Below are 27,691 nucleotides of genomic sequence, written 5' to 3'. Positions count from 1 at the left end.
CAGGGTCCGGTCACCTCTTCTCATTGTGCAGCGTTTTCTGCCACACTTTTCCCTTCCCACTGAGGTGCCTTGATACAGCACTCTGGGAACAGCTTATTGGTTCAAAGATATATCTCTGTGTCATTCCCTCTTGCTTGAGGGTATCAATGGTGGCCTTCTGGTCAGCAGTCAGGTCGGCAGTCTTACCCATGATTGGGGTTTTGCGTGATGAACCAGGCTGGGAGTTTTGAAGGAATCTTAAAGAGTTAATTTGTTGATTCAGATGATCAGGTGCATAGCTCGTTTAGATTCCTTTTTCATGATATGCTAATTTTGTGAGATAGGAATTTTGGGTTGAGTATGTATGCCAAAATCATTATGACAATAAAAGAGTTGGTGTGCAATGAATCTAAAATATATGAATGTTCAAGTTTTATCATTACATAATGGAAAATAATGAACTTTGTCACAACATGCTTATATTTTGAGAAGGACCTGTTTGGTTAAGAGTGAATGAAAACCTAACATTTCCAAGTGACAGAACACAATCCTGTTAATAAAAAAATGTCAGCTTAATAGAAAGGAAAGGATGCCAACGTACTGCAAACAGTACCAGGTCAGGACTTATTTTACTCCATCGGGATTTTAAATATACTGATTGATGCACATTTTCCTTCCACTAAACTTTCCAGTAGCATTCCTGGATGAAGTATTGAGCTAGCTTCTTTTCCCTGAAGTGTATATTGTTATGTATTAAAAGTTTAATTTAAGATCGAAAAAAAAAACCTAAGGTTTTGCTTTCAATTTACTGTAAGGTATAATTACCTAAATTTCCAGAATAGTCTTCTAATACACCATTAAATTTCATATATAATCAGAATGTAGGTGAAGAGATAAATCCACTGAGATGCTCCAGTTTTTAAGTTTGTTTCTGCCTGTAAACCTTATTAAACATTTAAAGATGCTCCTCTACGTTGGACCTATAAACAAACCACTGAGACACCATCCAGTTTTTAAAACTTTTTTATTGTTTTTAAGTTTTTTTGCTCATTTTTCTAAATTATTTATATTATCTACAAAGTAAAAGTTTTAACTTAAAAGTTACATCAGGGTCAGGTGAGATAGTGGGATCTGATCACCTCAGCCGTCATAGTTTTATAAATAATATTTCTCCTGTCCTCTGGGCTGCTTTATCTTATTTTTTTTCCCCCTCAAAAGAAGTTTCTGGTCATTTTTCGGTTTTTAGTTTGGTTAGAAACTTGTCTTGTAGTTTGGAAACAAATGCAGCACTTAGCAGCAGCAGTAATAAACAGTAAGATTAATACTGTCTAAGGTTGGAAGATTTCTTTCCCATAACAAGGTGCAGACAGAAAACACGTTCCAGTTCTTAGCAAGGCTCTCATGTTTTACTCAGCAAGCTGACTCTAGTTGACCCTTTCTATAGCAGGGGTCGGGTCTGAACAGGAGACGTCTTGTTCTTAAAAACTTGTTAAAACATGTCGCTGATCAACTTGTTAACATTCACTTATTGCCTAGTCTGACTGGGAGGGAGAAGGGAGAGAAACGCTGACGTGAAGCATGTCGGGTGAAGGAAGAGAGGAGGGGGAGGCTGTTGTTCCCCTTGCCGCCTTGACATGGAGGCTCTGGTTGAAAAGCAGGAAGCAGAGCGGGTCCCCGGGCTCACTGGCGCCCCCTCCCATCTACAGCTGCTGCTGGTGATGAGCCTGAACTGCAGGAAGGGGAGACAACGATGGAGAGGAGTCAGAGGCAAAGGCATGAACTTCAAAACCACCTCAGTCTCTAGATAAACATCTTTACACTGGATCTTTTTTTATTTTACATTTTGTTGATATTTATCAAGTGAAACGTAAAGATAAATCTATCAACTCTCCTTTGGACTCTTTGCTCAGCCAGTTGCTGTAAAATAGTGGCTCACAAACTTCAACTCCTCTCATTTTAATCTCTCTCAAATGTTAGTTTTAGCATTTTTTTCATTGAATATTGACAGTAAATTTTCATGTAAAAATGACAATTTTCTTAGGAGCTAATATCTCCCTCCCATTTTCAACAAAAACATCCATTAGAAAAAAAAGTGTCCATTTCAAAATTGAAAAGAAACAAAAAATGGTTCTTTACAGGTTTTAATTAGGAAAAAATTACATAATGACTACGTGATAGCCATTTTTAGCTACCTGAGGACAAAAACAGGTCTTTGGCTGTCTGCAAAGTTTACAACCCAGTTTAGTTTTGACTCAGTTAAGATTACTTTTGTTTTGTTTTTTTGACCTGCTTTCTGCGTTGTTCTGTCACTGAACTTCTGTAGTTGCACAATTACATACAGAAGGACTTTTGAATGTAATGTGATTTTATTTAGTGTAAAAAAACTGTTTCCTTGTTGTTCCACTTGATAATCAGCCACTACTCAGTGTTGGTCTATTATCTATAATGCTAATAAAGCTACAGCAAGAAGAAGAGTTAAAACATAAGAGCATTTAACACAGAGGTAATGGACAGGAATCCAGCAGGTGTCTGCAGGAGTACCTTGTGGATGTGCCAGGTAGGAGAAATGCGTAGTGGAGGAAACTGGGATGGCGTTCAGGGCAGTTTGTGGCATCGGTGGCTGTGGACCCCCTGGATGACCTTGCGTGGCCATGAGCATCATCGGGGGGTGGGTGGGTGCTGGGTGGTGAGATTGCACAATACCAGACTGCATATGGGCCTGAGACAGATGGAGAGAGAGAAGGATTTAAGGCCAACAAACAAGGAGCTTTCAGGACCACAGAGCTCACAGCTGTCTGCTGCAAGCAGCTCTGAGGAGCAGAAATAACCACAATCAATGGGAATGAACAAAAACAATCACAGCTAACAGAATGCACACAGCGGACTAGCACCACGATCAATAACCCTGGTAGAGGAGCGTTTATGGGGATTTTTGACCTCTCCTAACTGGCCTGTTTATTGCTGGCAGTTCAAAACCTCAGAGAAACCCTGAGCTGATGGTGAGAACTGAGGTTCCACAAACACTAGAAAGCACTTGGTATTCTGTTGGAGAGAACATGACAAGGGTTCTCCCACTGAGTGCCTTCTTCACGGTAGAGAAATCAGACGGGGAAGTCTGTCCCCTAAAGACTGCAGTCCAAAAGCAGAGGGTTACAGATATGCATGACTCTGAATAGAGCTTAAAAAATAAAGCTGGTTCTTAGGCTACGCAGCTCTTAAATGTCCTACAGAGAGGACAGAAAGGATTCAGACGCATCAAATCCACACTTTCAAGGATGTTTAACTGCTTTAATCCATCTTTGTCCTATAAAAACAGAAACTACTAACACTCAACTTTCCAGAGTTTCACTACTTGGGGTGAATTCTAAGATATGACAAGAGGGGAGATACTAAAGAGATGGAATGTGTGAAGTGGAAGGAGAGAATCAATGAGGAAAGAACGAAGGATGAAATAGAAAAGGGAGGAAAAAAAAGGAGAAAAGGGGAGGAAGGAGGGAAGAGAGAAGGGAAGAGGAAGAAAGGAGGAGGAAAGAGGAGAAAAGAGGGGAGGACGACAGATGGAAGGGAGGAGGAAAGAGAGTGAAGGAGGAAAGAGAACGAAGGATGAAATAGAAAAGGGAGGAAAGGAGAAAAGAGGGGAGGAAGAAGGGAAGAGAGAGGAAAGAGGAAGAAAGGAGGAGGTAAGAGAAAAGGGAGGAAAAAGAATGGAAGAGAGAAGGGAGGAGGAAAGAAGCAGAAAGGAGGGGAGGAGTACAGATAGAAGGAAGGAGAAAGGGGGGGGGGGGGGAGTGTAAGGAATAAATGTGGGAAGGATGAATGAATGGAAGGACAGAACCTCAGAATAAAAGGAACCTTCTGGTTGTGAGCCAGTACTCTCTCCCACGGCGGCCTACCTGCTGCATGTGTGCCATGTGGTTGGGGTTGTAGCCGTGCGGCACCTGCTGAGGGTGGATGTACACAGTCTGCTGAGCAGAGGGGAACGACGCCTGGGGGGACTGGGGGTTAGGCGTCATGGAAGGGGGCGTTGGGGCCATGGCTGAGTAGATCTGCTGCTGTGGGGGGGCATTGGATAGATGGAGGGCCTGGGCTGCTGCCGCCGCTATAAAACACACAGTATAAACACGGTATAAACACAGCTGCAGTCATCAGACAGGATCCAGCTACTTTTAGGAGGATGTGATCACCTGCTGCTGCCTGCTGGTGCTGAGAATGCTGGACCGGACTGGCTGCAGGGTGGCTGGGAGGACCCCCATGCTGCGGAGGACCGCCCTGCTGGGCTTGGCCTGTAGGGGTGGCGGAGGGCTGGGGGTGCTGAGGGTGAGGGTGTAAGGTGGCGTTGGGGTGAGCGTACTGTTGAGGCATCGGCCCTTGAGAAACTGAACCCAAACAGAACAGAACATATCTACTGATTGAACTTTTAAAGGTTTAAGTTGTCTGAGTTTATCTGCAGACCCACAGGGCGCCTTCACTCTAGATCCACCAATGGGCTCATATCTAGAGTAAGCATAGCTACATACCATACATGGTGTGGGTCTGCTCTGCATACTGGGTAGTAGAAGAAGAAACCAGGCCGGGCTGGCCATGCGTAGGAGGGCCCATCATCCTGGCACTGCCCTGCATGACCGGACTGAACACATGCTGGGCCTGGAGCATCACAGGTGTTCAAAGCAGTCAGCACCCAGAGAAGAGCCTCACTTCTAAAAGCTCCTCAGCCTGAAGCGGAGACCCGTACCTGTGACTGGTAGTGTGGCATCTGCTGAACCAGTGGCTGACTGGTGAACTGCTGCGGGCTGCAGGTGAAGTACTGCGCAGAGTAGGCCGGGTTCTGTGCTACGATGGGCGGTCCTGCTGCAGTCGCTGGGTGCATCATTGTAGGCGTTCCAGGCGGGTGGTGCTGGTCAGACCTCTGCTGGGGCATGTTGGGAACTACAGTAACAACAGTAGATTAGATGGAGAGATTATTACCTATAATCCAGGTTAAATTAATCCAGAACAACTGAGACACAAGAAAGAGACCCATGTGGAGACTAATTTTCCAATTTATGATTTTATATGAACGGATAAAGAATAGGAGGAAAAATTTCACAGATACCAAAGATATAACACTTGATCAATGAGTTTAATGCATCTTTCCCATCTGAAGGAGTGGAACAGATATACTGTCTAATATTGAAGATCTAAATGGTCTGAAAATGGACCTCAATCAGTTCCATGAATTATTTAAAAGTTAGAAAATCCACCAGGTTAACAAAAATATCCAGAAATATAAAAGTTTAATGATCTGATGCAAATCTCAAATTAAACAAATATAAAAACATGACGGTTCAACTTTTCCTGAAAACACTACTAACCAGAAAGAAAAAAAAAAAAAACTTTTATGACAAGCGCAAAACATTTTTGCAACTTATTTTCTCCATTTTGGGTCCAGTGATAAAAGGCTGCTAACCATCAGATCCACTGCACCAACTTTCTGCTTCACCATATTGGAGATAATGACCATGCAAAATGTTCAGAGCAACATTGGTAAAACTTCAAACTGATTTACAATAATATGTCAAAATTACTACATCTGGTTTTGATATCTCCAGTTACAACAAAATCTATAAACTGCATGAGATTCAAATCACGGCTTCATAACTTTGTTTATAGAAAGCAGAGAATATTCTCACCTTTACCTGGTCTGTAAGGTTTAGACTGGCTCACGGCCATATGAGGCATTTGGACCTGGTACACAGCTGGAGACTGGAAGGAGGACGGCAATTGGAGAACAAAGACAAACCAAAACAACAACAAAAAAAGTTTATCTTTTATGTTTTCAAAAAAAAAAGAAAAAAACTAAACAGAAACATAATTAAAATATTCAATAAAGTCCTGCTTATTTGCAAAACCCATCTGGTTGCCGGGCAACATCCATAACATCCAGATATGCTCTTCTCTTACCTTTGGTTGCATGCATTTTCTATCATAAACTGCATCACAAACTGATTCCCTACATGGAACAATATCTAAAAAATATTCATCATGCATTCCTTTAAAAAAAGAGCAGTGCATCAAAAAAGAAGCTCAAGAACCACCTTGTTTGTTGTTTGTGGTCAACAGAATAAACCAACACAAATGGGATGATGTTAAAAGGTCCATCTGTGATGACCGTTCAAAGGAATTGCAATAAGAAGTTGGCAAACCAACATCTGATGGCCTTAATTCAACAAGCAAGCAAAATCATCTAAATATCGATCGAACTTAAAATTAACAAAAACAAGGGTTGAAAAAAAAATAAAAAAAGGAGAAATCTTAAGAAAAATTCACAAACCTTCCATATTATGCTTTTCTAATGGAGCGAGAGAGAAAGAGAGAAAGGAGGAGGAGGAGGAGGAGGAGAAGGAGGAGGGGGAGAAGGAGGAGGAGAAAAAGGGAAAAAGAACCACTCTTTAGTTGTTATTGTTTGCACTTCTCTGATGTTGGATCACCAAGTATTTCTTAAAGCAACACAGGATATAATCATTACATGAGAGAAACACACTCAAACCCATAAATAACTGTTATTTTACTGTAGCTCTAAAATGATTTTATCATTTTGAAAACAATCCCAACAACAAGCATTTTAAATGCATTCTAAAACATCATGCATCCTGGACATTGTCTTAAAACGTCATATTTCACTGTGCTAGTTTGGTCCTGGCTGGTTCTTGTAGATAAGGCGCATTATGACCACTGATCAAACTAAAATAAAGACAGATATATTAGCTAATGAAGTCATATAACCTAAGCTCCTAATAGCAAGGTGGGGGTTTGAATCTATAGACCAACTCTGAGCCACCAGCTGTGAACGCAACTCCAGAAGAATGCATTCACTGCCCATATGGACAGTTCTTGGATCCTGCATGTCTCACCTGAACTCCAGGGCTGACGGGTGTCAGCGGGTACATCTGAGGAAAGCAGCCGTAGACCGTTGGGGGCTGCTGGACCATGATGGAGGGGCTGGGTTGGCCTTGTGGTCGAGGAGGCGTTGGGGTGTTGGCCGGCTTAGGCTGAGGAATGAGACAAACAGATGAAAAGAAGCCGTTCAATCCAAGTTTGGGAGCGTTTCTTTGAAGTCACTGGGTCAAGTTACTACATGCAGACATACTGACCTGTGTATTAAACCTGGGTTTGAATTCATTAGCATTTGGGTTCAGGGTTGATTTTCTTACTTGACTGCAAAAACAGATAGTAAGGTTCATATTAAAAAGATCATTTAGAACAAAAATATGGTTGTTTTGCACACAAAAAGCTGCTCTGTAGAGAATTTAGGGTTTTTTTTCCATTGAAATGCATTTTCTGTTCATCAATTTATTTATTTATTTTTTTTTTTTATCTTCAACCAGTCTGGAACACATCAATATGTACCAGAAGTGAGCAATATGTACAATATGTACCACAATGAAGTGAGCATTTTCCTTTTAATAAACTGTAGCGTGTCTATGATTTAATTCGGGATGCCAGATGCTAAGACAGAGAAACTTTCAATAAATAACAGCAATGGTAAACATAGTGAAGCCTAATTGGGCCCCAATCCAAAAACACTTTCAGAAATCAGAGGATCTACATTATCTAGAACATAAACATGGAGCATTTTTTGTGATGTAAGATCACTAACCATTATAGTTGCTTACACAACATGCTAAAGACCATTCAGCTCTAATCTCGTTCTTTGGAAATGGTAAAACCTGATTTCTGCAGCGACTGATCTGCTCCTACAGTAAGTAAAAACTACTGACAACAGGGGGGCTAAAAAAGCTGCACTAGGGTTTTTGCAGGACAACCAGAAGCAGCTCTGGGTTTATACCAGCAGGGGGCGCTTTATAAAAAACAGATAATGGATATAAGCAAGCGGACTCCATTCAGGGCTGTTAGATGGTTTCAGTCTCACTCACTCCTGTACTGCCTCTTTCTTCTCCTCCTTTTCTTCATGCTTGGATCCACTCAGTGTGGACGTGGGTGTCGTTTGAACTCCTTGTGATGTCACATCCTGCCCCCCTCGCTTCTGGTCAGGAGCTAAGGGAGACGGGGAAGGCGCTGCAGGGCTGCCCGGTTTACTGCTGATTGTGGCACTAGTGGATGAAGCGGGCCCAGCTCCTGAGTTGCCAGCAGCGAGCGCCGCAACCCCCTCCTCAGTGCCATCTCGTCCCGCTGCAGAGGCTTTGTCCAGTGTGAGATCTTTTGGCTTATCTGAGGGGTCTCTGATGGGCTTGGTCATAATCTGGTCCAAGGCAGAGTCTGGATTGGAACTAGGTTGCAACTAAAAAAAAAATAAAAGAGATGCTTTTATTTCATCTGGAAACGTAGCTTAAAACTAGCTTTTTATTGAGCATCACAGAAACATACTTACTCTAAAATCTACACTAAATCTTTTCAAATTATCTATTTGCTTTCTGTGGTCAGTTGCCATAGAAGGAGGTCCTGGAGGTGAAGAAACAAACTCCAGTTACATTCAGAAAACAGCAGAGCTGCCTAAATTACTTCATGCTAACACTGAATGTAACACGTTTGTAATGATGAAGCATAAAGGGACTGAAATCGGCTCAGCTGAGGCGTGCGATGCACACTGTACCTTTACAGAGTGGTCTTGTGATGCTTGGAGAGTTGTCCAAAGGCTTCATGTTCTCATTGTTTGCTGAAGGAGATGATTGTCTCGTCTCCTGGACACGACATTCTTTAGCTATTATGAATAAAAACAAGTCCAAACCAAAGAAAAACGTCAGTGTTTGTAAAATCATTTATATTTCAAGTTTTCCATGAGATTGAAAATTTACATTTTTAGGAAGAAAAAACCTTTGAAAACTGTGGCTCTCCATCAGTCCCCTATCACTCCAATACCCCTAAATAACCCGTTTTTAATACATTTGACAACTTTTAGTTGTGCACCCCCATAAAAGTGGCAAGAAGAAAGCAATTTCTTCTTCTTTCTAAAAGAAAAAAATCGTAACTTGCATTAACCCATCTCAAACATTTGAAAGAATACTCTGTGGCAGAAGACTGTCTGTTGTAAGCTGCTTTTTAAAGCAGAGGTGTGAAAGTTAGATGCATGAACCTGAATAAAGAATAAATAAAAGGCTGCTGCAGCTCATTTCATTGCTTTTCTTTTCCCACAAATTGATGCTGATGGATGGGAAGGGACTCCTGAAGGCATCCCGTCTTACAGCGGTTCAGGAGCCGCCTCTGACTGAAGCAACTATATGAACATCTAATTATTAGGATGCTAAAATGTCCCAGTCAAATAAATGATCCAATTGGATTTTTTTTTTTTCTTTAAATAAAGTATCTTTGAAATGTATTCACCATCTCCTAATGAAGAGGCGGCGGTGTTGGGGGCGGGGCTAGCAGCAGCAGTGGAAGCTGATGTCAGTGACGTCACACTTTCTACAGGAGCTGCTTGCTGAGGTGAGGAGAGGGAGGAGGAGCCGGGAGAGGCTCGACCCACATTGTTCTGGCGTGGAGACCGAGGTCTGTGAGCTGAGGTGAGAAGACAAACATCCTTCAATAAAATGGCCCCAATCCAAAGTTTTCATTAGGAATCAGTTGGTCCTCATCTCCAACATGAAAAATATTCTGTACCTCCACTGACCACCGAAGACCAGGTCCCTCCAGAGGAGCTACTCCTGGTTGGAGGTGTTGCTGAAACCTCCACCGGTGGATTATGGGAAGCCAAGTCCACTCCGGTGGAGACTGAACTAATTCGTGAAGGTGGAACTCTGTGAGCACGAGGGGTTCGCTGCGATTTTGGAGACATCCTCGGAGGACCTGCAGAAAAAGGCACGTCCTGTTAGGCCCCTCACATCCAGCTGTTAAAAACTCCAAAAGACTGCATGGTGATCCCCAAGACAAAGGTCACATCAAACCATAAGGACATGCATGTTAGTAAAAAACAAAACTACTTCAAGTGACAAAAAAAAAAAGAAAACACACCAACAAAACATTTTAAGGCCCAGATAACTAAGGTGGGGGATGGGGAGAGAAACCAGAGGAAAGCAGCAGAAGTGCGAAACCATGAGTACATTTAATTCAAAAGAAACCAGGTGAGAAAATGTGAACAGAGCTGTGCATATAAATACCAGCAACTACAGATCAGTCAGCAAAGCAAATGAAAAAGTTGCATCTCTGACAATTTTAACACCAACTCAAAGCTGAATGAAAAAACAAACAAACTGGGGGGTGATAACTTTGAACGCACCACAGTCATCCACAGGTTTTGGGGCTAATTGTTTCCAAATGTATTTGTTTTATAAATATAAAGGGGAGTCAAATATACGTTTATATCTTGGTAACAAATGAAGCTTTTCTTTAAAGGACCAGCTCCTGGCTTTTTTGTGCCTCACTCACATGTTCTTTAATTTTAGAGATAGTGTAAAGAAACAGGAAACCAGCACACACACACACACACACACACAAACCTCGGAGCACCACATGCTGAGGTGAAATGGCCTCACACACTGATAAGGACGCAGCTTAGTTTACTACCAAACTCTTTAGATGGAAGCTCTAGATCAGATTCCAAATAAAAAAAAAAAAATATTCCTAGATGTTTTGGTTCCACAAAACATCTGGGCATATTTATCCATGAAGGGATTTTTAAAATTTTTCATCTTTACTTTCTACAATTTGGTCTGGAGTTCGAATTCAATTTAAAGTCGCCCCCTCAACCTCCATTTCCTGCTTTTGCACAGATGGCCTCAGCCTATGTGGATACCTTCTGAGGACATGCGTTTGGGCAGAGTGGAGGCTAGCGACGTGGGCCCGTGTTGAGGAAATGAGGATGAGGAGGAGGGATAGGAGGGGTGGGATGAATGAGAGGAAGGTCTGGAAGGTCGAGAGGGGGGTCTGGAGGGTGGCCTGGCGGGCGAGGTTGCCCGAGGAGGCAGGTAGGAGGAGCCAGACTGGTAACGAGAGGGGGGACGGGAAGAGGGAGACGGACAAGGTGAGGGCCAATGGGATGAACCTAAAAGAGGCAAGGATAAAATGATCAAGAATGACAAAAAGTGGGAGAAAACCAATGCACAGCAGCAACAGCGAGGAAAGGGGTTGATAAACATGACAGCAGCAACATAGGAATATAATTTAAACCAAAGCAAAAAAAAAAAAAAAATCCATTAATGAAAAAAAAAAAACAAGATTCCAGAAATTTTCAGATCACAAGATAAAAAAAGGAAAAATATTTTTACTGTTTTTCTAAACAAAGAACAACATGTAATACCTTTCATTCATCTGAAAATGCATTTCCACTGAATCAAACTGTCAGGTCAATGTGACCTTATACTATGTGCTAATTTAAGATGGCTTAATTGATAATTAATATGAAAAAACAACAAAAATGCACCATCGGCCCAACAGCATCATATAGCTGCATAAACAGTGCTCAAATATTAGAGATAAGAACTTTAATTAAAGCCATTAATAGTATTTACGGAGAGTGTTGAGTGTTAAAATTCAATGAATAAATACCTTATGAAATAATTATACAAATGTGTTATTATTAAAACTATAAATCAATACAGAAAGACCTCAAAACCTCCTCAAGTAGCTAATTTCCCCTAAAAGTTACAATACACACCACCTCTGAAAATTTCAGCAAAATTGATCCATAACTTTTTAAAAACAGAGACAAACTAATGCTGATGAAAATACTACCTCTTTAGAGGGGTTAATTAATTATATAAATTCTATATAATGATTTCATTCTATGAAGTAATTATATTTAATAAATCATTTCCTGTTCTGGCTCTGAAACACACCATGAATTATTCTAAACTGTCAAACATCCATCAAAGTGAAAGAGGCGAGACTAGGGCCCGTTGCTATAGAAACCCTGATGGAAAGGTGGGGCTGCCATTGCTCACCTAAAGTGCTGGATATACATGGCAACACTGTGGAAATTTATTTACAACTTTTCTAGGAAAAAAAGTTGATATCAGAGTATAAGAAAACCAGGAAGAAGTTATCTTATATTTCTCAGAGAGAAGCAGCCAATCAGACCTCAGGGTTTCAATGGAAGCGGACCCGCCTCTTTGAGTTTGATGGACGTGTGGCAGTTAAGATGAAATCATCACAGGAACATGAAAAACTTCTTTTGATAACATACCCTCTTCGTAAGATAACTCTATATATATATATATATATATATATATATATATATATATATATATATATATATAGCCCAGCAACTTGAGCCCGTATAATTCATTATATAGATATTACATTTATTCTGTGTTTATAAGATATAAAATATTTATTGCATTGCTGCACAGGTAACCCTCTATAAGTATCTAATATCAACTGTCATTGTGTGTCTGCATTTTGTGAAAATGACTGATTTTGAAGCGACTCAGACCCCAGACATCGTGACTGTAGATGTCACGATGGGCCAAATGCTGAATAGGATGTCACAGATGTCTCCACCCAGACTTTTTTTCTGGGGTTAAAAAGGTCAAAGGCCCCTTTTACACTTCAAGGTGAAAAAGATGGCTGCTTTCTGTGCTTGCAAGGAGAGTGACATTTATGCCCGATGGTTCGTACTCCAAGATACTTTCTAAACTACATGAAAAGACGGTGAGGTATGCAATTGAAATTTGAAGCACTTTTCTAAAAAGGGCGGGCAGAGAGACTAGCGATACAGACTGTAGGCCTAACTGGGACTTTTCTATCCAAACATTTTTAAATGTTTTCTGAAAAGTTTAATAGCCAGCGGACAACAACCTGCAATGTTTTAATAAAAGCAAAAACATTGCTTGTTTATTATGCCATCAGTGGTACAAATTTATTTTACTGCTGCCCATAGACTTTATTTCTAAAATAGTTTAACTCTTCAAATACTGTTAAATTGGTTATTTCAGAGTTACAATCTCACCGCTGCTGCTACAGAACGAGGTTTTATCACAAATCAAAGGTGTTTGATGTTTCAGATGCACAAGTTAAAAACTCTCTGAGCAGTCATTGAATAATCCGTAGTGGTCAAGTACCTCCGTTCACCACCCTCTGGTCGGAGTTTGGACTGTAGTCATGGGGTCCCGGCCGAGAGGCTGATGCTCCAGCTGAGCTCTGACCCAGACGTGTTGAATTCTGCCGTCCTGCACCCCATGACATGGCCTCCCTGTTCCTCTGACCCGGAGGAATGTACTTGTTCTCTCTAAACAGACACAAACACACATAGGACTTAAACTTGTAGCCATCCTCTTTAAATTGATTGCTTATGAAGCCTAACATGCGGTGCGGTAAGCGGTGCGGTTGTGCTTTCCCTACTCTTGATTTGCCAGTCGTTGCCCGGTCAACTGAACATTTATCTAACCTGTCCAGAAGGAAGAAGGCTTCCTCTGCCTGGTTTCTGAACCCCTTTGCTACCTTATGTCGGCAGTAACATTCAAAAATAAAGGATCTTCAGCCTTTTATGCTGCTTTGTTTGTCTTTAATCTGACAAACATAACTCTGAGAAGAAGCCATTTCTCTGCTCCATCATGGAGCTCCTAGGATCTGGCAGCATTTAATCTCTCTCTTATCCATCTTCATTCCACTGTGGATGTTGGTGCAGAATCCTTTACTGCCAGAATAATTATATATAATTAACCTGTTAAAATGTATTTAAATGATTTATAAACCATAAATCTTTCAGCAATATAAATTCTGTTATTCTGCATCACTCTGGATGTTTGGTGGATGAATTATTTTAGGAAACTAAATGTTTCCTTTGACCTTTAACAAAATGTTTATCCCCCTTATTAGCGTCATCTCCCCAGGTATACCCAGTAAACGTGGCCTTTGGCCCAGTGAAAAGATGCTGCAGTCAAAAATTACAGAATTGCTGCTCCTCATTTGTGGATAGATTTCCTAAACAGTTGATTCATTCATGAATGTAAAAACCCTGATAAAAAGCTCTCTGATTTAATTGACAAAGGCAAAGGTCAAATAGTTTAGTATAGATTTTGAGCCTTTTGTTTTATAATTTAATGTTGCAGAGGACAAAAAAACAACAGGGAACAATTCTCCCCTGATTTTGGTAAAAACTGTAGCACATTTTACAACAAGTCGGAGCTGTTTGCTGCAGGCTGAATCGATTTATTACCTGCTCACATGTGGCTCCAATCATTTTGAGTCACAACATTGTTTCAGAGGACTGTCGCTCTGTCTCTACAAATCACATCTCTTGGGATTTTTAGTCCCCCACTGCATAGGAAAATTAACCGAATAATAGAAAAGAAACTGAAAACTGCAGCTAAAGACAAAACAAAACAAAGTTCTTCATGTGTGTATCGTCTCACCTGCTGAGCATGTGAGTCTCCCTCTCCCCTCGTACCACAGCTGTGTATTTTTCCTCCTCGGAGCGCTCATCGTTTTCCAGAGCCACCCGGGCCTTATATGTAGAGCTGGCCTCTATCTCCTCAGCCAGCTGGGCAGCACGAGCTTCCCTCTTCTGAAACTCCTCCGAGTCATCCCGCTCCAAGGGGACCCTGCAGAGCGGCGTAACAATGACTGAACAAGGCGGGGCTTAAAGAAACTCAAATCTGATTAGCAGATCTATGACATGTAGATTAATGTAGAGCGGAAGATGCAGTTATTTGTTTAAAATATTGGGAGATCTTAGGTGAGAGTTACTGGGCACTAAATGATGCTTACGTGTATGTGGACAGGCTGCTGTCATAAGTAGACAGGACTCCATATTTCTCCTCGTTGTATTTGAACATGTCGTTCGGGTCCCATCCGTTTGACTAAAAACAAAAGTGGGAAAGAGAAGCAAATTCATTATTCAAATATGGGACAGCTGTTTCCAATGCAATGTGCATGTGTGAACCAGCGGATCAGAACCACTGTTAGGGCCCACATAACCAATTACCAAACGATGAATTGGATATATAGTTTATCACGGTTTTGAGGCCTAGGAAAAATCTGAAGGATTTAGCCAGAACCCTCCTTCCTATTGTCTCTTCTTTTAAAAAAAGTGCTTTTTCTTTATGCATGTCCCCCCCATTTATGCTGAGTGGGCTGGATCATATCAGTCTCACGGAAAATAAATCCTGATGGTTTATAAGGATTGACTCCCTAATAGCATTATTTCCTTCAGCCATTTAGGAACCAGAGCTTCTGGTTCATCTTGGAGTCACCCTAAAGCTCGTCTCTCCTGGGTTGTCTATGCCTCACTGGGTCCGTTCGGATCAGCTGCTGGATCATGTGTAATCTAGCATGTCCTGTGTGCCTTAAGCAGCATGGAAGAAATAAGCAAGGACCACCTAATGAAACTGACAAATATCTAAAGAAGTCAATTCAGGAGCTGAGAGCGCCACACTTTGAACCCAAACAAGTCGAGATTATTAAAAACTATCTAGTAACTGATTACATAGGAACTTTAAGGTTTTCCATATGAACCGATGGAGCTACTTGCACTTAGATTATGTCCTATGTGATTAAGACCATTTTATATTAAAGATTATTGTATGAGACACAGGTGATTATTTCAGCAATAACAATCATTAGGTAGACAAAACTATAGGTTAGTGATTAACTTGTTTTAATTGCCTATTACGTGATCTTAATCCAGTTTGTCAGGTTTTGCTTTTACTAACCTTTACCATAACCCTAAAAAAACAATATCATAATATAAGTAAGAAAACCAGAAATTCTTCAAGAAAAAAAAAAAAAAAAAAAAAAAACAATATTTGCATCCTGGGTGAAAAGATACTGAATGGCTGATAGACATTATGTTCAGACCTTAGCCGTCTGCTACAGTTTGTTAGAAGGATCCAGATGCCAGGAGTTACTGCAATGTTTTTCTGGCTCCAACCCACCTTAGGTTATAGAGCCCATTTAATTTTCTTCCTCTGTCATTTCAAATATGTTCAGACTGACAGCGAAGGCCCATTTTCTCCTTGACATAGTCATCATGTCTGCAGCCTGCAAGCTGCCGTTTCAGAGCAATTATTTGCAGCATTAGTGGATTATAGAAAAATCTGATGATACTTTCCACAAAGAATTTAAACGTGTCGAATCTTCCGGTTCAGCATATTCATTATGCAAATGTGTTGACTTGACAGCAGAGTTATTTTGCGCTATGACCTTATCACTGGTGTTATTAAATCACTGCTTTTTTGCAGTTTCTTCCTACTCATAAGGGCCAAAACCAATCCATAAATGTAGACAGACGGCAAAGGAGCAGAAAAAGGAGGAATAGAGGCTAGATCGGCACAAAGTCAATATATAAAGATGAAACCACCAGGATTCTACCTTATGCTACACCAGAGTGCAATTCTTACTGTTGTGTTTTTAGGTAGACAATTTTAAGATCTGTCCAGGGACAAAAGATGAAAAATAGCCTCTAGGCTAATTCTGATGCATTTGCAGCAATGCTAATTAATGTATATATATATATATATATATATATATATATATATAAGATGCAGTATGTAAAAAAAAAGTGATGCAGAAGAGAGGAAAAGATGGAGGAGCAGCAAGTTGAAAGTGTAGAATTCAGGTTGAATTCAATTTCTCCTAAAAGAAACCCCCAAAGAAATTGTTGTTTGTGTCAGCACACACGTGATAATGGTGGTGGTCTTTAACTTCATCATGATAGGACCTGAAAGATCTTTATATAAATTCAAACCCAGCTTAGTCAGGTTGCCCTGCATTAATGTTTAAACGGAGTAAAAAGCGGGGTGGCTAGTTTCCCGATACCCCCCCTATTCCAGCACCACTGTTTGATGGAAACCCGTCTCTGATGAATTGTGTGATTGATCTCACCACATCTGTATCCAGGGACTCAAGGCTGTCCGAGTTGTGAGTGTCCCCCCCGTCCCAGGGCTCCAGGTCTTTCTCTTTATGTTCGCCATTAATTCGACCACTAACCGCCGCATCAGTGAAGTTGTCTGTTACACAAAAAGAACAAAATTACAGCGCGTACAGGACAACACTGCTCACAAAACAACTCTCAATCAGTGTTCAGTATATAATGTTAACACTAAAATAGTGTTCTAACATGAATCAGTTATCATTTATGTTGTTTTTTTTCTAGCTTTTATTATTATTTTCTAGGATCTCAGCAGCCCTACAAGGTACAAAGTTCCTGACAATGTAAAATCAAATGTTTGCATTCGCATTGTACAAGCAGGAAAGAGGTCATGCCTTCAGAGCTTCGGCCATAAAGCCCTCACAGCTACGACACAACAACAGACCTTGGCAGGTCAAACTATAAAGGCTTAGCTAATATAACATTTTTTTTTTCTAAGTGGTTTATTACAGTGACTCAATTCAAAAAGTGAATCTGAAAGAATCAATTTCAACATGATTTAAAAAAGAAAAAAACCTGGGCTTCCTGAACACGCAACACAGCTGCATTCATTCATGCAAAGCAAGCCTCGATCAAACAGCGCAGCAACTGTACACTACAAGGACATACATAGACTGATTTATTTTGTCATTATGTGGGTAAACACTAAGTGTAAACATAAGAAATTTCGTTTAGAACAGCTTTCTAGACAATTCATTTTTAAAGAGCAGCCTTGATAAGGTGAGCAGCGCGTATCATTCACATTTGCTTGGCAGCAGTGATGTCAGACAGATCTGGATAGGATCTTAGCATCCAAATGGGATTTTATATATTTTTTTTTTATTATATAATAAAAATATATAAAATAAACATATTAATAAGCCTGCAGTTCTTGATTATACAAATTAAAACAATTGACATTATCAACTCCTCCAAAAAAAAAAAAAAAAAGTAATAAGCAAAGAAAGTTTTTAATGATATTTCAATATACTGGTATTCACATAGCCTTAAAAAAAACCCCGGTAGAAACAACCCAATGGAGAGTCACCTTATTGTTAATAGAAATGAAGCTCGATTTAGTATTTATACCGTTCTACACGAAGACAAAATTAATCTGAAAGGAGAGCTCATCTTATGTCAGCCCAAGTCTGGCCCTATATTCTTGTTCTATAATCAGAAACCAATAGATGAGCATAAAGTGAACCATCTACCTGAATCCCCAATATAAACATTTGACATCCCAAATCATCCAATGTTAATTCAGAGAAGACGAAACATTATAGACACTGAGCTCACGGGCTGTGATGTGCTACAGGGCTCTGGCATGGCTTGTTCTTTCAAATTGAGGAAAGTGTGTAAAACATTACTTTTAAAAAGTAATCAGATCTTACAAAAATTTCCTTAAATCATAACCAAGCCAAAAAGTTATTTTTCAGGGGGGTTGGGGTTATTTGATCGAGCAACAAAGTGGTGAATCTTCGTGGAGGAACTGATATTTGGTTTTCAAGTAACTTTAAAGGTTTGCCACAAGCCACATCAGGGTCCCAGTGAACACTGTAAATCAGTTTTTCTGGTCTGATGAGAGAATCACTGAATTTTCTGGGCTTCATCAAAACGTTCAGGTTGGTGGGAAGCCAACACTGCACTTTATGTGGGCCTACCATACAAAATTGCGATAAAATACACGGAGGTTTGTGGTTTCAATGTGAGCAAGTGACAAAAAAACAATTATAAATAGAGGTGTGAATACTTTTATAAAGACTTGATGATCGATTGCAAATACAGAAAGTTTAAAGAAATAAAATTAAGCATTCACTGTAGTCAATTGTATGACCTACGAGTTCAAAACAAATCGCACATCCAGGCAATGCTATATTTTCAACAAACATCTGTAAAGAAAAGGTGAGCAAAATACCAGTTTCAAGGTGTCACTTTCAGGTCATTTTTATACTAATGGGTGAGTGCAGTAAAACTAGGCTGATTTTTATTTACATCTAGCAGCTGTTTGTTTTTCAAGGGGGGAGGGGTTTGTCTGGTCATGTGACAGTGACTGGGATGCAGCAAAGGGCTGTGGGTTTTTAAATAAAGCAGAAAACTAATTAGCTATAATGTCAATTGATATCAGATATCAATATCCACCCAGACAGAGTTAATCCCTAATTTAAAATGGAGTTAAAGAGCCATATAAAAGGCGAATGAAAACAATCGTTATACTTGTAGCTGCTTTTTCAACAAGAGTAAAGAAACAATCCTTCAAAACAAACATTTTGGGAGCCCATAATTCACAATAAATTTTTTTTTTTACTATTTAGATCATCTCATATTTTCTAGCATTTACCAGTAAACCAAGCACCTGAGTCACTTCTTATACAGGTATGTCAGGCAAACAGGACTTTGCCACTTAAAGCAACATCTAAACCAAAGACTGAAATGTTTTTAGATAGAAAATGCACCAAGAATGACATTCATTAGATTTCCCTATTTAGTTAAATCTGATTTATTCTCAGATTAAGTAACCTCAAAATACACCATCTACTAGTGTTATATGTACCCAAGCTGATATGTTTAATCATAGTCTAATCTGAATGTGTGGATGTTTGTGTAAACAGAAATATCTGAGAGAAGGAAAGCTTTTTATTACCTGCGTCAGCAGAGACTAGACCATTGGAAAGAAGAGACACACAAATGACAGAGTCAGAAGATGGAAGACAGACAAACAGACAGTTTCTTGACTAACATGCAAGATTCTTACCCAATGGGTCAAAGCTTTAAATGAAAACCTTCTCGTTTTCCTTTTGTTATCAATAGTTATCTGACAAAAATGCTACGGAACCAAAAAGCTTTTTCTTTGTTCCTTTAAATCTACAATCATCAAAACAATATATTACACTGAAAATGCATATTTTAAGGAATAAGATCAGTTACAAAAAGCAGACTTGTTCAACCCAGGATGTCCTTGATGCACTCTCCCAACCTTCAGAAAATCAATAGATCAAATGGGTTTGCAATGCCTGGCCATTCAGTAGCAGCAACACAAGATGTAACTCGTGACAAAGTCACATCAGGGCAGAGAAGACAGACAACAATCCACTGCTCATATGTCATAATAGCGATTCATTGGACCTTATTTTGAACATTTGGCAAATAAAAGCTCATTTGATCAATTTTGGCTATCTATTCAACAAACAAAAAACATTCAATACCTTTTCTGGCGAAATTCAAGTCCACGTCTTTGAAGGTGACCACTACAACATCAGAAGCCTTAAAAATGATGCTTTCTACAATATCTTCCTTCCTGGGGCCTATGTTGGACTCTGGGCTGTTTCTGTGGGCTGCGTCCAACACCAGGTCACACTAGAAGAGACAATCCGAATCAAATCAAATATCAAGGATAAAGCACAAAAAATGAAAGAAAAACATGAAAAGGGAATTACAGGAGTAGCTACTTAAATTAGAATTGAATCAAAGACGTATTATATTGAGGAAGTGAATTTAAAATTCAGCATTTTTTTTGCATTTTTGGAGATGGTGACAATTTCTCATGAGGATCCCTACAATACGAAAGATGAAGTACCCCTGGTAGACAGCTGCTCAGACACTGGGCCTCTAGAGGCCCCGCTTCCAGCCACAGCCTGGTAAGTCTCCCTAAATTCTTTAATGGGCTTTGCTCACAGTCCTCAACTTCATTTTTTTTTATCCTTTTACTCAACTTTCCGTTAATATGCTTGGACTCTGCGAGCCTTTTCAGCAGCGACCTGTTGTGGCTTGTACTCCCTGTGGAGGCTGAAGAAGCATCCTGATCCTACAGGTCTTATATATTGTTCCTTCTATAATATTTGCATACTGGGGAAAAAAATTATTTTCAATTATTATTCACATATTCCGGGATACTGAATAGTTTATTCATTGCTTGGAATGCATTTGTTTCAAATCGCTAGAATATAGAACAACTTAAAGATAAGACAGCAAGAATTTCAATATTAGCAAGTTAAGAAAAAATACCAAACACTTTTAATTGGTCCATTTTTTAGGATTTCCATCACCATAATCTAAAAATGTCTTAAAATGAGAAAAACTGACCAATTAAATTGTAAACATATGGGAAAGCAAGACTACTGCATTATTTTCTGGAGAAAATCTAATAGTTAAAACTGATTTTAGTACCAAGGAGGAGACCATTAGGGGATTAAATATTATTTATCTTATACACCTTTTAAAGAGGCTGAGGGATACTAGATACAAACATGGACAAAATAGTTGATAAGCCTCGTTAGTTGATAACCCTCATTTCAAAAGAAACTCATAAAAGAACAGGTCTGGGCAAAAATCATTAAACTCCTATAAAAGAGTCACTACCTCTGGTCCATGTTGTGTACCACACAACATGGACCAGAGGTAGTGAAGGAGAGAGTTCACTCAGGAGATTAGAAATAAAATGATAAAGAAACATGGTAAACTTAAAGGCTATAGGACCATCTCCAAGCAGATTAATGTTCCTGTGGCTTCAGTTGCACAAATTATTTTAAATTTTAGATCTGTGGGACTGTAGCCAACCTCCCTGGATGTGGCCACAGAAGAAAGATTAGTGACAAGATAAAGAGACAGAAAATATGAATGGCAACAGAAGAAAAACAGGAGAAAAAACAGCACTTTTTACTAAGGCACATTCACTCTATGTTCACAGATGGAAAAATGAAGCATATCAAGAAAATATCACCGTCCCTACTGATAAACATGGAGGAGGCTCTGTTATGCTCTGGGGCTGCTTTGCTTCTTCTGGCATAGGGTGTCCGAATCTCTACAGGGTACAATAAAATCTCAAGACTATCAGAGATTCTAGAGAGAAATGTGCTTCCCAGCGTCACAGAGGTTGCTCTCAGTCGTAGGTTATGGGTACTCAATGACCAAAAAACTCAGCTAAAAACAACCAAGAATGGCTAACAGAAAAATATTGGACTATTCTGAAGCGGCCTTCTACGAACTCTGATCTAAATCCTATTGAGCATCTTTGGAAGGAGCTAAAATATGCTGTCTGGAAAAGGCATCTATGCAAACCCTGAGATGACTGAAACAGTTTGCTTATGAGGAGTGGACCGAAATACCTGCTGAGAGGAGTAGAAGTCTGATGACAGTCACAGGAATAATTTAATTGCAGTGATTGCCACAAAAGGTTGTGTAACAAAATATTAAAATAAAGGATCCATCATTTTCGTTCATTAGTTTTTTTTTTATTCTATCAAAGCATAATTGAAAACCAATTTCTGACTCATTCCATTTTCATACCATTTTATTTATTATTACTTTAGTCAGTTTCCAGTTATTTCTGTGACCATTGTGGGTTTTGCATTAAAAAGGGTTATCAACAATGTTTTCTACGTCTTTACATAACTTCAGGATCTGTAGTTGCATGTAAACAATCATTCAGATTTAAGCTTATTTCTATAAAATATTTTCTCATTGCTGCAAATATTTGCAACACAACTCTGAAATAAATGTTATGGAGTTGTATCTATCAAAAATAAGATAGAAAACTACTTTACCCATAAAGCTGCTTTTAGGCACTGTAAAGTTGGTCTAATGATTAATCTTAAAACATGTTTTAAAACTACTGAAATATATCTATTATAACAACAGATGTAGAGGCAGCACAGAGAACTAGAGAAATTCCTAGAAGATTTTCGCCAACTTCCAGTCCAGATGCAGTTAAGAGACCATTAGTGTCACAAAATCTTAAAAAAAAAAAGTGATTTTCCTTACCTCTGGACCATATGTCTTAAATACTCCATCATATGCTGCTCCATTTTTTACTTTCAGCTCACATTTGGTCCCCTGGGAACAAATAAGCTGGTCAGCGGTCATAATATAAAAGAATGATTCGCTCAGAGCTAACGTAAATGTACTCTTTGAAATAAGTTCAACGAGCCCATCTGCTTTAAGGCAAATGATTGATCTGCCTTCCTTATGGTACAAGCTGTCCTGAGTGTTGTTTACCGCAGTGTAGACATTCTGAACTACTAGCATGTGGTAAAAGAGAAAGTGCAGTTTTGCTGACTCAAGCCATTTACAGTAAGAATGAGCCCTGTAGCTTTTCATTTGTACCTTTAGCTGCTTAAGTTCCAGTAACATTACCAAGGAAAGAAATATTACATATTTTATATAAGTATACTTTAAACTTACCACCACTGAAGTCAAAACATGGACCATCCTCATATTTGCATACACACCATTGAAAATCACCTAAAGAGCAGAAACAGTTTTTGAAATTCTGGAAGAGGATTTGAAATGGGACACATGCCATTTATCTAGTCCTAACCAGACTTCTGAAAATGCAGTATTTTTTGGATAACTACCTTTACTATAAAAACAGCTTATAAGGATAAACATAAATAGAAAAGTAGTAATTTTAAAATAAATGAAGAGTTATCTTACTGCTGCAGGGCCTTTGCCACTGTGTCTTCCCCTAAAAAGAAAGAAAGAGAAAAGAAAAGGTAATGAAATACCTGCAACATTTTTCCAAACACAAAGCTGTTTGAAATGTTTAAAATGAGCTATAAAACCATTGCAATTACAGAAGCAATCCCTTAATCCAGTTTTATCTCAACCTACTCTAAACGACAACCGTAACTATGGATTTATGATTTAACCAACAAAAAGGTTTGAGTGATGAATTCCTGCCCTAAAACTACCTTTTTTTATGCTTGAAGCAATTGAATGACCTAAAACAATCTAGTCAGGATCTCCAACTTAAAAAACTGCTTTTAACATAAAATCTGTTTCTTACAATCACAATGATGTCCCCATCGCTCCCCGGAAGCTTTACTCTCTTGGTTATTAAGGATAAAGCAAGTCTATCCAAGAGGCCAAATTAATTATTTCAAAGCAGAGTTTTAATGACAGTAAACCACTGCAGTCATTTAGAAGTGCAGTAATCTACTTAGTATCGATGCAATGACTTCAATTTCAATATATAATGCAGCTTTACAAATAGACAAAAACTGCAGGTGAGCATGAATGACTCCTCTTTTTATTTGTTTTGAAGTCAATGACTGTAAATTACAGTTCATATCCTGAGGTTCCATCAGATCAGGAGACTCAAACTCCAGACTTTGGGGACGAGTGTCCTGCAACACTTAGATGCGATGCTGGGACATCATGCTTGAATTACTTCCACAGCATGCAGTCAGGCTCTACAAAGTCCCTCTAAAGCCGCTTTCAAACTGAAAACCCAGGTTTTTGGCGTTTGTTTTTTTTCCCATTTTGACTGAAAAGCCGAGTCTAACCCCCTGCTGGCAAGCTGCGTGGACACGTCTCCCACCACTGCATGTCTGATGACGGCATCACGCTGGGTGAGCATAGCTCATGTCGACAGTGCAATGGAAATCTGTGAGGTAAATAATGGAGAGCAACAGGGACGTAGCATATTCTTCTATCATTTCCCTATGTTGTCCCTCCTGAGGACACTAAATGTAAACGAACCTCCTCTTCTACGTGGGTTATAAGGAGCTCACAAATCTCTTGATCTTGCCAGGGCTATGCGGCATGTTTCTTGAATACAAGCAGTTGTTTGGGGTTGTTATTTAACATGTGACAAACTTGATGCGACGTACGTACGCTGCGCTCAAAGTCATCACATAATTTAGCGGGTTGACTCGGGTCTGATGTTCCCACAGCATGCTGATCGGAGCTGAGTCGCCCGAGTCATTTGATCTGGATAGACACGGTCAGTGAACGTTTCCCACTGCCACTAAAAGCCAAATATTCCAGGGTTAAAAGTGGTTTTTCGGCAAGTGTGAAAGGGGTATCAGTATGTCATTATTTGATCCAGGTATGCTGAGCCGGAGTAACTGTGAGTAGGTGTGAGGAATTGCCTTAGAGTCAATGAGTCCATGCAATCATTTGGTTTTCCCTAAGTAGAAAACTTTGAATCAATTTGACTGCATGATCTGGTTGAACTGTAAAGTGCCTTGAGATGACATGTGTTGCGAATTGGCACTATATAAATAAACTGAAATTAATTAACTGCTGGAGGGCAACTGCAGAGGTGGACAGACAACCCAGCTGAAATTCAAGCAAATCATCCAAATGTAGAAGACGGAGAATTTCAACACGCCTGGTCTGAGTATTTCAGAAACTGCTGACCTGCTGGGATTTTTACACACAACCGTCTCCAGTGAGTGACAGGTGTGTGAAATGGATAGAAAGCCAGCAGTAGCATCACTGAAATCACAACAATGAGGCAGATGAAGTGGTAGCAGCAAAAATAAACACAAAGCCAGAAGTTAATCCTGTCAGCTAAGGACAATTCACCCCAGATTATCATTGCTAGACCATAGGCTGGGGATGGGCTTCATTTTCAAACTGCAACATTTGGACGGCAGGGTCTAAAACTTAATGCATCATGCTTTCTTGAAACAACAGTGCAAGCTGTTAGCTTCCAGGTTATAATCTCAGATGAATGTGTCAAACCATCATTCTTTATCTCTTTGACACACAAAAAAGTAGGTTTATCCTGGTACTCGTGAGGTGTGCCTAATAAAGTGGCCTGTTTGTGTTGATCAGACAGGAATTAGCTGGAGATATGTTTTAGCAACCATGTCCCTGAATGCACCTTTTACAACTGAGGGTTGTTGTTTTTTTATATAGAGGGCTCCGTTAGATTTGAAGAAAAAAACACATCCCTACGTAGTAATGCTGCTGGGCTTAATGAACCACACAATTCAGAATGAATTGTAGTCCGCATTCATCTCTATAGCTCAACATTGCGTTACAGCAAAGCAAGCCTGCGCCATAAATGGGCAGTGGCTCCAAGTGACCGGTGAACAGCCGCCCACAGAAATTACAACAAAATAGAAATCACAGCATCAAGGTGTTGTATGTAAGCCTCGTCACAGAACAACACGTGGACAAAAAGTCATGCTTCAAGGACACTAATTTCCCACGAAAAGCCACGCCAAGGTTGACAGCCGGTCAGCATAATGACACCCCCCCCACACACACACACACACTCCTTCCCCCCCTTTATTTCAGTTTAGTGTCAATGTTGCAGTGATGTTGCGGTAACGTAGGAGTCCGCTATATTACAACAATAATAAAAAAAAACCCGCAAGTGTCCTGAATTACAAAACCACGAGCTGTCAGGTGGCTAATTAATACCTGGTTGATCCAGTAACTGATATCAGCAACTTTACGGACCCCGTCATTACACACATGGGAAAGGATGTGGTTCGTGGTTGTGTTCGTCCAGATATGGCTAAAATGCGTAATAAATGGTCGTGACATTTCTTATTTAACATGCTTCGGGTGAAACGTTATCCTGAAGTTGCAACATTACTGACCAGTGCTGGTAGACAGGCCTAGCTAGCAAAGCTGCAGAACGCCTCGCGGCCCGCATAGCGTTCTTAACACGCGTACTAATTTTGGACCACTTACCACGAGTGTCATCTCTTCAAACTACCGCTGCGGGACGCATTTGTGTCCGTAGTACGAAATGCCGACAAAACCACCGCTATTCAATGCGTTTTTTTACCTCCACTTTAGATCTCATACAGACCTGCCCAAATTCTGTCTTCCCCCGCCGCTTCCTCCAGCACCCGAGGCGGCCGCACCAGCCGCGTTGCCCCCACCGGGCTTGCCTCGATTTCCACCGGCCTTCATTGACATGGTGATCCCATAAAAGTCGACGTCTTAAAAAAAAAATCAGTTGAAGGCCAGAAACTTCTTAACAATGCGGCCGCGTGCGGTTATGTGACAGCTCGCTAACGTGGCTAGCTAGTTAACAGTGTCTAGCCAAATTAGCAATTTCTACAAATCTTATTAAAACTGAGGACAATTTTTTTTTCTAAAACGACACACTTCAATGGATCATTCCAAATTACACATCCGTCACACCTCTTGTCAATGTGATGTGAAATCCTAACAAAAAAAAATCGATTATTTCAAATTGGAGTTTACAGCTAGCTCGGTTCCTTTCCGTGTTGCTAACAGCAAAAAGACCAAAACAGTCTGAAAGCGGACAAAAACCAGCGGAGGGATATATGGAAGGTGCAACGACTCCTAACATTCAACTCATTATGCACGCACTTCTAGAACTGCTTTTTTATTATAAAGCTAAAAACATGTTTAAATTGAATATATATAGCCAATATATGGCTATAAATAATACATTTTCAGAAGATTTTAGAGACATTCTGGGGACTATTTTCAGGAAGTCCGCGTGTCTTAAATGGCTGCTTAGCTGCATCCACGTGAGCCGGCGAACGAACGCACAAAACCCAGATGTATAAACAGCATGTACAGCTGTCAGGTACTACTTGGCCACTACTGAACAACTACTCACAGCTAGTAGGTTTATTAACTTAATGAAATTACCAGAGACATGTAGGCATCATTTATCAACTTTATGACTAGGGTTGTGAAACTAACATTTAAAACTGATTAAAAGAAAATATAATTAAAGGCATGATTTTTTTTTTTATTGACTTAAAAAAACAACCCTTTTTCAATCCCAAGATTGAGCATGCTTTCTCAACAGATTCACAGATGATATTTAACTAAGTGTGCAAATAAATGAAAAAAAGAGAACCAAAATATAACAAAATTTTACAATATAAGGTTTTCAGAGGTTTTATTTTTTTGATGTGAAAATAATCCAGAAATCTAAATAAAAAATCTAAATTAAACAATAGCACAGAAATGCAAACAACACTTTAGTATTAATTCCATACTACATTAATACTGTATTCAAATACAGCTACTAAGCATTTCTGAGTATCTGTGTTTCTGACAGCCCTTTAGACTTAGACAGATTTATTTGGTAATTTTGTATAAATTAGTGTAAAGAAAAATACATTTCGTTTAAAATAGCTCTGGACAATTTCATTTTTGAATGTGCAGCCTTGAAAAGAGTAATAAATACATAAAAAATAGTAATAT

The 27,691-nt window shown here is 39.6% G+C and overlaps 1 protein-coding gene across 9 annotated transcripts; it reads right to left on the bottom strand.

Moving 5' to 3' along the window:
* Positions 1–1,028: 1,028 nt before the first annotated feature.
* On the bottom strand, positions 1,029–26,745 carry atxn2 (ataxin 2). 9 transcript variants are annotated; one of them, XM_015377151.1, is made up of 26 exons: positions 26,310–26,745; positions 23,189–23,219; positions 22,937–22,996; positions 22,517–22,588; positions 19,963–20,113; positions 19,401–19,415; positions 16,735–16,859; positions 14,620–14,711; positions 14,265–14,453; positions 12,972–13,138; positions 10,706–10,954; positions 9,574–9,759; positions 9,298–9,471; positions 8,570–8,677; positions 8,348–8,418; positions 7,893–8,257; positions 7,110–7,173; positions 6,870–7,007; positions 6,290–6,307; positions 5,649–5,721; positions 4,712–4,905; positions 4,497–4,623; positions 4,164–4,355; positions 3,873–4,078; positions 2,521–2,698; positions 1,029–1,708 (listed from the first exon to the last, which is right to left on the bottom strand). In XM_015377151.1, exons 1-26 carry the CDS (start codon positions 26,417–26,419, stop codon positions 1,680–1,682), a joined length of 3,384 nt encoding a protein of 1,127 aa, XP_015232637.1. In that variant the 5' UTR covers positions 26,420–26,745; the 3' UTR covers positions 1,029–1,679. The 9 variants fall into 9 exon arrangements, with proteins under 9 accessions (XP_015232637.1, XP_015232638.1, XP_015232640.1 ...); XM_015377152.1 differs by having other exon boundaries at positions 5,655–5,721; XM_015377154.1 differs by lacking the exon at positions 6,290–6,307.
* Positions 26,746–27,691: the final 946 nt, after the last annotated feature.

Source organism: Cyprinodon variegatus, unplaced genomic scaffold (assembly GCF_000732505.1).
Source record: "Cyprinodon variegatus isolate N-32 unplaced genomic scaffold, C_variegatus-1.0 Scaffold147, whole genome shotgun sequence".
Taxonomy (NCBI): domain Eukaryota; kingdom Metazoa; phylum Chordata; class Actinopteri; order Cyprinodontiformes; family Cyprinodontidae; genus Cyprinodon; species Cyprinodon variegatus.
Note: the sequence above shows the minus strand (reverse complement) of the source record. Positions and strands in the feature narration are given on the sequence as shown.